Genomic DNA, 12,831 nt, shown 5'->3' with positions numbered 1-12,831 from the left:
AATATTTCTATTTCTGTATAAATGGCCGTGCGCGCGCTTACACATAGAATAAAAATAATATTAAGGTGCATATTTTTTATATTATAATTGACAATAAAAGATAATTTTACTTTGATGTATACGTTTCGTTTCATGTGCTACTTTTGACTTACTCTAACAGACAATTGACTATGTCATCCAACTCCTGTCTTCCTAGACTTTCCTGACCCATTGGGCTAGATCGTCATTAACCGAGGTGTGCATGATACTCAGTAACGTCTTGGCTAGTGTGTATCTACCATGTCATCGCTAGCCAGCGCTCATCTCTTTCCTCCATCCACTAAATAACAAATGTGTATACATGTCATGTCGGTGTCGGTTTAGGAAGCATTATATCCGTTTTTTCGTCGCATCAGGGGTCACGCGATCTCAAAAAATGCTCTTTCGCGCATGCAAACCGGTGCTCTAGCTCTTGGATGATTGGATCGAGGGGCGCGAGTCTCATTGTCCGTAGTACTGGCGGAAGAGCACATGAAAAATGAAGTAGGACATAGGGCTTCTTGGCACTCTCTGAATGCAATCATGATATTACGACACCCGTCAATAAAGTCTTTAACTAGATATTCCATATTTATACAATCAATAAATTTCAATGAATACCATCGCTGTTATAGAAAGGATTATATTGGTTTTGACACATCAAGGGTTGATTGTTTTCGGGGAAAAAAGGTTGGACGGTAGAGTGTTTGCGAGTTAGCATTTTAAGCCGCATAATATTTCTATTTTTTGTATAAATGGCCGTGCGCACGCTTACCGATAGAACAAAAATAATATTAAAATGCATATTTTTTATATTCTAATCACACAATAAAAGATAAATTTACTTTGATCTATACATTCATGGCTAGTGCGGATCTGCCATGTCATCGCTAGCCAGCGCTCGTCTCTTTCCTCCGTCCACTCAATAACCAACGTGTATACGTGCCATGTCGGTGTCGGTCTAGGAAGCATTATATCCGGTTTTCCGTCGCATCAGGGGTCACGGGATCTCAAAAAATGCTCTTTCGTGCATGCAAGCCGGTGCTCCAGGCGGATAGACGAAAAGCAAAAGAAGAGAATGACGGAAAAATGACACCTATCATCATCTCATGACATGAAAAAAATTAAAAGAAAAGGATGGATTGATAAACAAGCTATCTCATAACATGAAAAAAGAAGAGAAAAGGATGAATTGATAAACAAGGTTGTTGGTTGTTGTTGGCAGAAAATGGGGGCAGTGGGAACCAGAGGCAGAACAGAAGGGAGGCGAGGTGACGCGGCAGGCCGCGTCGGCGGCTGATGCGGCTGCGTCGCACGCCACGCAAGCGCGCGTGACGCGTCCGCGCCCGTCTCCCCCCTCCCGTCCCGTCCCGTCTCCTCCACGATCCAAATCCAACTCCACACAACCAAAGTCTGAGCCGAGATCCAAAATCCACTTCCTCGCCGCCCCACCGCCGACCCCGATCCCCTCCTCCTCCTCCTCCTCCTCGATCCACCGCGCCGGGCCGGGATCCAAACCCTAGCTCGCTCGCCCCTCGCTCCCTCTCCCTCTCTCTCTCCCAGGAGGGATCGGCGGCGGATGGGGTCCGACTCCGACGACGCCGACTTCTTCGACAAGCTCGTCGACGACGACGACGACGACGCCTCCCGACCTCCCCCCGCCGCAAAATCCCACGCTGCCGCCGAAGATGCCGCCGCGGCCGCCGACCTCGCGGCCCTCACCCTCGACGACGCCGACGACGGCACGGGTGGGGCCCCTGAGCCCGAGCCCCAGCCCGCGGCAGCCTCTCCCGAGCCGCAGGCAGAGGCTGAAGCCCCGGTGGCGCCCCCTCAAGCTGATGCTCTGACCGCGACCCCTGACGCTGAGGTCCTGCCCTCGCTGCCCGAGGTCGAGGCCGCGGCCCCTGACGCTGAGGTTCCGGCCGCGCTGCCCGAGGTCAAGGAGGAGGCCCCTAACGACGAGGTTCCGGCCGGGTTACCCGAGGTCAAGGCGGTGGCCGCGCCCGACCCCGAGGGCAGGTCGCCAGGGTCAGGGTCGGGCTCGGGGTCCTCCAAGGGCGTCCGCACGACCGTCAAGCAGGTGCAGTGGAGCCTCTTCGGCGCCGACATCAGCAGCGGAACCGAGCCAGATCCCTTCAGCGACCTCCTGGCCGACACCGCTGGCGACCCGTTTCTCGGAGCTGGCGACCCGTTTCTCGGAGCTGCCGTGGGAGCCCAGGTTTCAGGTTTCGGTGCCACCACCGTCGGAGCAGTGGATCACAGCTTCTACAATGGAGTGGCCAGCAGCAATGCCAGCTCGCAGCTGGGCTGGGGGGCTGGTTCCGGGGAATTCCTGGCGGATGGCCGTGTTGGTGAAGACACCTTTTTCGGGGTGCAGGGCTCGGCTGTGGGGACTGCTGGTAGCGTTGCGGCGGATGATCATAGCTTCTTCAATGGAGTGGACGGCAATGCAAGTTCGCACTCGTACATGGGTGCTGGAGCCGTGGAGTCTGCGGATCTTCAGAACACCGTTGCGCAGTCGGACTGGACCGGCGGGGCTGTGGACCCCTCCGATCCCTACCCTGGCTGGAAGTGGGACGTGGCAACAGGGCAGTGGTATCAAGTGGACACTATCGGTGCTCAAGGCTTTGCTGATAATAATGCCGGTGCTGCAGCAGCCGTTGGCGGCGAAAATGTTCAGCAGCAGCAGCACCTTGGTGTTTCGTACCTGCAGAACTCTTCACAGGCAGGGTTGGAGACCATCACGGAAGAGGCCAGCGCCGCTGCCGCGACCTGGGGCCAGGATCAGAGCAGCGCAGCGGCAGCGGAGTACCCACCAAACATGCTCTTCTACGCTGAGTACCCTGAACATTACTATGATTCCAACACTCAGCAGTGGTTCACCCTCGAGTCATATCAGCAAAGTGTCGTGCAAGCTGCAACTCCGGCGTCAGCATTAGATGCATTTGCTGGGGAAGGTCACGGTGTAGTTCATACTGGGAACACTCAGGCAAGTAGTTTTAATCAGCAGAACCAATGGCAGCATGGTTTGCTAGCCAACAGCATGCAGCCTTATACTGAGAATCAGATTAGTCAACCGGCCTATACTGAGCCTTTGAAGCCCTCTACAAATTATGGAACTGCTATCAACACATTCATGCCTTCCTTGGAAACCTCTACTACGAATTATCAGAATAATATCAACACATTCGTGCCTTCTACAAGTCAATACAGTGGCAGTGGTGAGGGCCACCAGGTTAGTAACAAGGGTTTCCAACCCACCAGCTATCAGAGTGCTGCTCACAAGGGTTTTGAACCGTATAAAAACAATCAAAGTGCTATCAACACATTTTTGCCTTCCACAACTCAATACAATAGTAGTGGTGAGGGCCACCAGGTTAGTAACAAAGGTTTCCAACCTACAAGTTATCAGAATGCTGCTCACAAAGGTTTCGAACCGTATAAAAACAATCAAAGTGCTATCAACACATTTTTGCCTTCCACAACTCAATACAATAGTAGTGGTGAGGGCCACCAGGTTAGTAACAAGGGTTTTGAACCTACTAGCTCTCAGAGTGCTCACAAGGGTTTTGAACCGTATAAAATCAATCAAAGCACTTCTGCTAGCCATGACAGTGGGTCCAGGGGATTTGAACCTTCAACAGTCCACCAGGGGTTCAAACCTTTCACAAACAACCAGAGAAGCACAGGATTTGTACCTTCTTCAAGTCACCAGATTGCCCACAAGGAATTTGAACCTCCTAAAGATAATCAAGCTCACCATGTAGCACACCAGTCTTCATCAGGCCATGGTTATGATTATCCGAATGGCTTCGTCGAGCCACAAAAAAGTGTTCCTGTAGCAAACATGTACCAGATGCAAACACAGACTGATGCCGGCGCACACATGCATTTACCAAATAACTATGTGAGCACTGAGAACTCCATGAGCTTTCCTCAGCAGCTAGCTCCATCTCAACAACTTGGTTACTCCCACCACGAGGAGAGGTCGTCAGCTGGACGCCCACCACATTCGCTGGTTGCATTTGGATTTGGTGGGAAGCTTGTAGTTATGAAAGAGACCAGCTCAATGACTACAAACTTTGACAGTGGAAATCAGGTATCTTCATCACAGTCTTTATAATATTCTCATTTCCAATGAAGTTGTAGTGTAAGCTTTTACCGTTTCATTGAAGGGCAATTCTCAAGGCACAGTGTCAATTCTTAACATATCGGAGGTTGTTGCTGATAAAATTAATCAACAAGGCATCCCTAGTAGCAGTGCCCTTAGCTACTTCTATGCTTTGTGTCGTCGACCTATTCCTGGCCCCCTTGCCGGAGGAAGTGCTGCGGCAAAGGATCTGAATAAATGGCTTGATGATATTATCGGAGGCTACGAGTCTTCTGTTAGCGATTTTCAGGGAGGGGATGTTCAGAAGCTGCTTATATCATTGCTGAAAATATCATATCAACACTATGGAAAACTCCGTTCACCCTTTGGGCCCGATCCATCGCGTGAGGTATTTTCTGTTTCATCTTGCTATTTTCTGTTTGGAAGTATCCATGCTTTTCCTTGAGCAGCATCGTTGATTTTAGGGTACTGTGAAACCCTCACTGGAACAATCAATGAACTACAGTGTCAGACTGATAATCCAGTCCTGCTCTGCAAGTACATAGCAAATATACTCTCTCTCTCTCTAGTACTTTGTAGGGAGCTGTGATACAAATTTGGATAGCATGAATAACTTCTCGATCTTAAAATATAGTTCTTGCGCTTTTATGGGCTTGTATTCAATCACTTCTGAGCCCTACTGGTGGACGCAGTCTTACATTGTTGTCTGCTGATTTGTTCTTCTGTATCTATCATGTTGAGAGAGACACGAATCTTCATGCTGGAAACTACTGACATGTAGGAGTTATGTGGTAGCTGTCTATTCCTCTGATAGATGCACCCTAGATTAGGTACCTGATTTGCAGCAATCACAGTTTAACCCTGATCCTGATTGCTGGCTGGTGGCAAATTCGTTGATGTCTACCTGATGGCAAGGGCCAGTAGACATCCATGGCACTCTCTGCCGTTTTCTTCTTTTTGCTGTCCTCACAGCCGGACATCCGACACTGCAACCATGACGAGGTTAATCTGTATCCTTGAAGAGAGCCACACCCTTGACATCCTGGATGAAGCTTGCGGGGATGAGGGTCTGGAGAGGGTGGGTTGCATGATAGCCAGTGTTCAAGAAAGCGTTTATAAGCGACGCTTAAGTGCTGAGCGATGGCAAAGCGCTTTGCTTTTGCCCTAAGCAGTAGATTAAGCGTTTTTTTAAAAATTTGGCCAGAATTTGACTGTTTTTGAACTACTTTTGCTTGTCTGCTTGCGCAATAATGGCAATATCCCATTTATCTTATTATTAGGCTCTGTTTGGGAACTATTTCATTCATATGCTGGCAAAATTATGGCCACACGATCTCTTATCACGCTATGACTATTTGAACCGAACTGCATTTTAGTTGTTATTTTGCTTGCCATGTGAAATTAGTGTGCACTCGCTATGGTGTGAACTGTATTTTAGATGGCTATTCAATTACACATGTGCCATGTTTCCTATTTTCCTGTGTATATTATTCAAAATCTATCGAATTCTAGCAATTTAAAAAAAACGCTTAAGTGCGGTTAAGCTGCGCTTAAGCGTCCATTGCTCTAAGCTGTGGCCATCCGCTTCGCTTACGCTTTCTGCTTTTTTGAACATTGATGATAGCGACTGAGGGGAGGCTGATCAATAGAGAGTTAGGGTAGTGTGAGCAATGGAGGGGAGAAGTGGTGCTGCAAAGGGAGAGGCGAGCAACAGGGACTTGGGGTTTCCTTCCCATTCAAGGGGCACTGAGTTTGTTGTGGGCATTTGTCTCACTTTGTCCTTTGCATTTTTTTTCTTTTCCATTTTTATTATCATGAGGGGATCTTCTGTAGTTCTAACTCTATGGTTTGATTGGTGTTCTGATTTCAAGTAGAGATGAATATTTGTATATTAGAGCCCTTGAACCGAAAGTGTCTGGTTTAAATCAAAGAGGTATACTCCCCGTGAGCCTTATTTTTATGCGGTGTACCATGAACTGCCGACCTAGCAAGTACTCCTAATGAACTGCTTCCATGTTCATATAATTTTGTTCTGCTTTATGAATTGCCGACCTAGCAAGTACTCCTAATGAACTGCCGACCTTGGATGTTTCTTGGCTGTGTGTTGCTACAGAGTGTCTGTTTTGTTTAGGCTCTCTTGAGGGTTCCACATTAATGCTATCCTTGGTTAGATTGTGTTCTGCTTTACCATTACTCATGAAATAGTGTACCATGAAATGGCTTCAAGTCCAATCCCTATTAGCCACCTATAAGAGGCTTGTGGCCTTTTGGCCCATGCGTCATTTTTCATACGATCATTAATCATGCCAAGTAATTCAGCCCATGCCTGCAAAGCAGCAATGTAAGGATTTGCATTGTGAACATCTAGTCATCTACAAGTAACTCAATGCTTGATCATTTCTCGGCGCGTGCTTGAATATCTCCCTTTAATATGGTATCAAAACTATTCCATGCCCCCCCCCCCCCCCCCCCCCCCCCGGCGGCACAGCACACCACCACGCACACAGGTGGAATAATGAATTTTTGGTAACATGGTATGGATGACCTCATGTGCCCAGGTGGAATATAACGATTTTATTTTTGAATTGTTATTAACAGGGTATGGATGGCCCAGACACTGCAGTAACAGCACTTTTTTCATCATGTAATAGTAATAGTGCCCGTATGAGAGACCATTGCATGAAAAATATTCCCTCAGAAAACCAGATACAGGTAATTCTATTTTCTTGGCTGTCTGCGCTGTGTCATCTAGCAAATATGGCCTTAGTTGAACCAACTATTCTACTGCAGGCCACTGCTCAAGAAGTTCAAAATCTTCTAGTTTCTGGTAGAAGGAAAGAGGCGCTTCAGTATGCGCAGGAAGGTCAGCTTTGGGGACCTGCACTGATCCTTGCTTTACAACTTGGTGATCAGGTCTGCTTCACTCTGTAAATCTGCTGTCCCTAGTCTGTTTGGTGGCTTTGCCTTCCTTTTTTCCCTGAACAATTGATGATCGCTTCATTACTGGTCATGCAGTTTTATGCGGATACTGTGAAGAAAATGGCTTACTGTCATTTCAAATCTGGATCACCTTTGAGGACATTGTGCCTTCTTATCGCTGGACAACCAGCAGATGTTTTTAATGCTGAGAACTCTGTTGATGCCAATTATGGCACTTTACATAGGCAGCAACAGCCTGCAGAGGTAATACCCAAGAACTTATTTATTGCATTCTTGCCCACGATTGGAAGGAGCAACATGATGTATATTTAAATGGAACCTCCACATTTATTACTCTTTGAGTTTAAATGACTTCCACTGGAAGGAATTGGAGCCATGCTGTCCATAGTTTTTGTGTCGTAGTGTGTTGCCACACAGAACTCTGGATCTTTTTTAGCCTGCACAATGATTTTATTTGTCATCTTATAAACTGCAATTGTTTTTTAAATCCGGACATGGATTTTGCCTGACATCTCCCGATTTCTCATGTCATGATTCTCGACATTGTATGTGGAGTACCTGTTCTTTTTTTCCATCTTACTTACTTTGAAGTTAAATGTAGTGTGGCTTTTCTGTCCGACAGGGTACTCCTGTGGGCATGCTCAATGACTGGCAACAAAATTTGGCAATTATAACTGCAAACCGGACGAAAGGAGATGAGCTTGTAATCACTCACCTTGGGGATTGCCTCTGGAAAGAGAGAAATGAGGTTTGCATCTGTTTGAGTGTTTGTTTTCTTTACATGTTTGAGCTGAATACCTTACTTGTATTATTGTATATGTATATGCAGGTTGCAGCTGCTCATTCATGCTATTTAGTTGCTGAGCTAAATATCGATCCATACTCCGAAAGTGCAAGAATGTGTTTACTCGGAGCAGACCATCTGAGATGTCCTCGCACATTTACCAGCCCTGAAGCTATACAGGTCTTCTAAATCTGCACACTTTACTTTGTCTATATGTTTGTGGTTGCGCACATGTGCGCGAACACACATGCGATGGTGCATTTGATCTTCTATGATAATAATTGCTCAGATATGAATAATTGTGTATCTTCTTTGGGCGTTTGGCCCCCGTCTCTCTCACACCAACCCATGTTCAGGGCTGCAGATTAGATATGTTGCTAGATCTGTCAAATTGGGATTTTATTATTTTGGTACTTGCTCTTTAGCATTCCTTGCTGGTTGGAAACTATAGTTTTTAAAATAGTGGGGAAAAAAAATCTGCATTTCCTTCATAGATGTTGGTCGCATCCTTCTTTTGCTTGGTTATCGCTCTTGTCCTCTCATAGCAAGTACATTTATTTTCACTGTCATTTGCTGTTCCTGAACAAATACTACATTCTTTTCATTGTCATTTGCTGTTCCTGAATAAATACTACATTTTTTTCATTGGCATTTGCTGTTCCTGAACAAATACCATTGTGATGCAACTTACAGAGAACAGAGATGTATGAATATGCGAAAGTTCTTGGTAATTCTCAGTATATCCTCCTGCCATTTCAACCATATAAGCTGATATATGCATACATGCTTGCGGAGGTTGGGAAGGTCTCTGATTCACTAAAGTAAGTTTCTGGGCTATTTCATATCCCCTTGTATCTTTGTCATGCAAACTCATTTTAAAACTTGAATGGCCTTCCCAAGGTACTGTCAAGCATCTTTGAAGCTACTGAAATCCTCTGGCCGTGCGCCTGAACTAGAAGCATGGAAGCAATTGTTTTCATCTCTGGAGGAGCGGATACGCACCCACCAGCAGGTATGACTTATGTGCAATTAATGTTTTTTATTGATCTTGAGCATTTTCTCCTGTTAACTGGCAATTGACTTGGCCACATGTAGGGTGGATATGGCACAAATCTTGCTCCTGCAAAGCTTGTTGGAAAGATTTTCTCAACATTTGATAAATCTCTGTCCCGCATGATGGGTACACAACCAGCACCAGTGCCGCCATTGTCACAGGGCTCTTCTGGTGACAGAGATTTCTATCCTGTTCCTCAAGTTACAAATTCTGCTCCTCAGGTTACAAACTTTGTAAACAGTCAGTCACCGATGCCTATGTCATCTTCTACTTCGGAGCAGTTTATGAGTGAAATGGCAGAAAATAGTGGCCCTGACAAGAAAGGCGCACATAACAGAAGTGTCTCTGAACCAGACTTTATAAGAAAACAGGTAGGTTATAAGGCATACGATTTTCTCTATCTTGTTGTGTAATATAATGTGTTCATTTGAATTTAGTGGTTTGTTACCTTGGTCAAGATGGTGCGGCCACTATATATCCTGTCTCCTGAATTTATCACTTCCCTAATACTTTTGCCCACTCAAAATATATCTTCCATGTTGCTCGCGAACGAAGGAGCACTTGTTACATTGGAATATTTTCTCGAGTTTTTCTTCTCATTTCTCTGTCTTGACATATTGACTGTTTGACAGGGTGGTGGATCAGATAGTGCGCAAAGCACATCAGGTTCAGGCAGTTCGCGATTCGGATGGTTACTGCAGAAAACAGTGGGGCTTGTTTCGAAATCTTCCAACCAGGTGTGTGCTGATAACTTTTATACTTGTGCCTACCTTTTGCTATGTGCAGTAACTAAAGTAATGTTCTCATTGTCTGAAGGCCAAGTTGGGGGAAGAGAACAACTTCTACTTTGATGACAACCTGAAGCGGTGGGTGGAGCGAGGTGCTGCGGTCCCCGCTGCTGCGGAGCCTCCCCTTGCCCCACCTCCAACGAAAGCCTCGTTCCAGAACGGTGTTCCAGATCACAACAACTCGACTGGGCCCCCCAGCGGCGGAGGTTATACTCCTAACGGATTTTCAGAAATGAAGCCTCCAAATCCTTCCGAGCCGCTTGCAGGGATGCCGCCGATGCCACCTAGCCAGAATCAGTTCTCATCACGTGGGAGGGTGGGTGTTAGATCAAGGTAATTTGCTTAGCTCCACTGCCACTGCCCTGTTTTACTTCCTTGTTGCCAAGTGGCCTAGTGGGTTACTTATAACATGCCCTCATCTGTGCAGATATGTCGACACATTTAACAAGGGTGGTGGTAGCGCAAATGCCTTCGGAGCACCATCATACAGCAAACCGGCCATGCCATCCGTGAACAAGCTGCCCAGTGCCAGTTTCTTCGTCCCAACTCCAGCCGTTGATGCTTCAATGCAGCCGACCGAGCCAACAGCTGACACGCACAACGAAACCGCAAACCAGGATGGGCCATCGTCCTCGCCGGCAGTTGAGTCCTCATTCTATGCCTCCCCGCCGCCCCCAATGCAGATGCAACCGGGCATGCAGCGGCACCCGAGCATGGACAACATCATGACTCCCTCTGGCAGCGGCAACGGCACCTTCTCCAAGTCACGGGCAGCGTCGTGGAGCGGCACGTACTCGGAGCAGATGAGCAGCACCGCCGCCTCGAGATCGCCAGACGGGCAGACCATGCAGTCCCCGCCAATGATGCCCGGCATGGGACCTTCCCACAGCCGCTCCCACAGCAACTCGTCCCTTAATCGGTTCAACAGCGGTGGGTTCGGGGAGGATCTCCAGGAGGTGGAGCTATGATATTTGAAAGAAGGTTACGGAGAAAAGCCGCCTGATTTTTCTTTCTTCTTCTTCCTGATAGTTTGTTCTGTATTTAATATCCATGATATATATGTTGCTAGAAAGGTAAAAAAAAGGAGAGGAGCGGTGTCCCTTTTTTCTTTTTTTTTCATGGGAAGCGTGCGGACGCCATTGTACATGATAGTTGTTGAACCATCATCATCTCAAGCAAGATGTTGGAGGGAAAGAAATAAATGAGTATCCAGGCAGGAGAGAAGAGTTGTAGCAGTAACTTGTTAAGATAGCAAGAAAGAAGCATGCACAAACTAGGTACATCTTAGAGCCTTGATTCATCTCATCATTATGTAACTTGAGACTTTGGATTTCATAATTGGTCGCGGCTCAATGCACTTCTGTCTATTCTTATGTTGTGTATCATTTTTGCGTTTGGAGTCCGTGAATGTACTGTAGTAAAAGAATTATTTTTGAATTATTTTTGCGACATAGCTTGTACCCCCTCCAGTGATCCCAACACTTATATTTCTTTAGAGGGAGTATATAGTAAAAGATTATTTTCTTTAATGAAAATAATAAATTTATATTAATATTTCTATTACTGACGCCCCCTACAAGATTAGTACAAGTTGAAATAGTGGATGCTCCCCATGTCTTAAGTTTCATTTTTGAACCGGGCTTCCCCCCTTTCCATTACTTTCATAATGGAAATACATTGTAACGGGAAGAAAGACTAGGGAAAGAGGAAAAGTCGAGGTCGGAATGGGATCGGGTGTTTTCACGTCTCACCGAGTCCGGGACAACATCAGAAAACCCACTGCATGTGCCTGTCATTAGAAATAACAGGCCATGGGGCAAAAACCTGATGTTACCTGAGATCGCCTAGCTATCAACTACCGCATTACCACCATATTTACAGACTCAAAAGACCCACACTCCTGGAGGTGTAACCACAACACTCCAAAGTACTAGCATAAACCAGAAACCAACACAAATTAAACCTAGGCCTTGAGGACACAATTCACCACTGATCACTGCAGGATGGAGGAGCCACCGTTCACTTCCCTTTTTTCCTTGCTGCATCACCTGGAGTACAAAATATGAGATGGTTTTGGATATAGATCATCAAAGCCCTTCAGCATCACCCATGTCCGGCTTCGGTGGACCGCACAACAACATTTGTGAGGCGTTCATCTTTAGCATGTCCGTTCCCTTCCTCACCACCGGCACCATATCAGGTTTTGCAAACCTGTCCAATAAATCATGAAAGTACAAGCTGTAAACACAATTTCAAAAGGTGAATTAATCCACTTGAATTCAAAGGTGGCTCGGTTGCGAGCAAGCCAAATTGCCCAGCAGATTGGAGCCAATCCAACGGTACAGAGTTTGTCAAAACCCGGCAAGAATGCATACATCCAGACATAGTATTGCCAAATAGAATTTTGACAGCAATCGGTTCCAAGCATCGAACCGATAGTACTCCAGACTACCGTAGAAACAAGGCATAAGAAAAGCAGATGTCGGGCCGTTTCCAACTTATCACAGAATGAACAGCGGGGATCACTCGGCCATTGCCTTTTTTTCATGTTATCTCTAGGGAGAATAGCATTCTGGGAGGTTTGCCACAAGAAAACTTGAATCTTAATAGGAATGTTGGACTTCCATATACATTTGAACCCAGACCCCGCAAGATCTTTCTAGCCACCTATACATTGATTTGGTAGAGAAAATTCTCGAATTATCAAGTTTCCAGTATATGTCATCAGAAAGACCATTCTTCCTAAGTTTCATTGCAACCTCTTTCATCTCTTTCCACCTTCCCTTGCATCAACTCAGGGGATAGCCTTCTTCTATGGACGCCTGGTTGTACACACTGTCCGCAACATCTTTTTCATTGCCCACGGAGCCATCCTCGGATGAAAAAGCATATGCGATTTTCACTCCAATTCTTCTCTGCCATTCATCCTTAATTTGCTTGTGTAAGTGCTCATGGTCTATGGTCTTTTATGTTTGTTAGGTGTCTCCATTTGAGAAGGACCGGATGTATTCCCTCCGTTTCTTTTTAGTCTGCACTAGCTAATTGCTCGTGTGTTGCAACGGGGACATACATATTCTAGTGGTTCAATACCAATCGTGTTTAACATACTCCCTCAATTTGTTTGTACCGTTAAATC

At 46.1% G+C, this 12,831-nt stretch overlaps 1 protein-coding gene across 1 annotated transcript; it reads left to right on the top strand.

The window, feature by feature from the left end:
• The first annotated feature begins 1,396 nt into the window (after positions 1-1,396).
• On the top strand, positions 1,397-11,068 carry LOC123407273 (protein transport protein SEC16A homolog). Its single transcript, XM_045100376.1, has 13 exons — positions 1,397-4,117; positions 4,194-4,517; positions 6,728-6,841; positions 6,920-7,042; positions 7,145-7,312; positions 7,692-7,817; positions 7,899-8,033; positions 8,547-8,674; positions 8,754-8,865; positions 8,949-9,278; positions 9,540-9,644; positions 9,724-10,028; positions 10,123-11,068. The coding sequence occupies exons 1-13, from the start codon at positions 1,598-1,600 to the stop codon at positions 10,661-10,663; spliced, it is 5,031 nt and encodes a 1,676-aa protein (XP_044956311.1). The 5' UTR covers positions 1,397-1,597; the 3' UTR covers positions 10,664-11,068.
• The last annotated feature ends 1,763 nt before the right edge of the window (positions 11,069-12,831 follow it).

This window comes from Hordeum vulgare, chromosome 7H (assembly GCF_904849725.1).
Source record: "Hordeum vulgare subsp. vulgare chromosome 7H, MorexV3_pseudomolecules_assembly, whole genome shotgun sequence".
Classification (NCBI taxonomy): domain Eukaryota; kingdom Viridiplantae; phylum Streptophyta; class Magnoliopsida; order Poales; family Poaceae; genus Hordeum; species Hordeum vulgare.
This window is presented reverse-complemented; position numbering and strand designations above follow the sequence as displayed.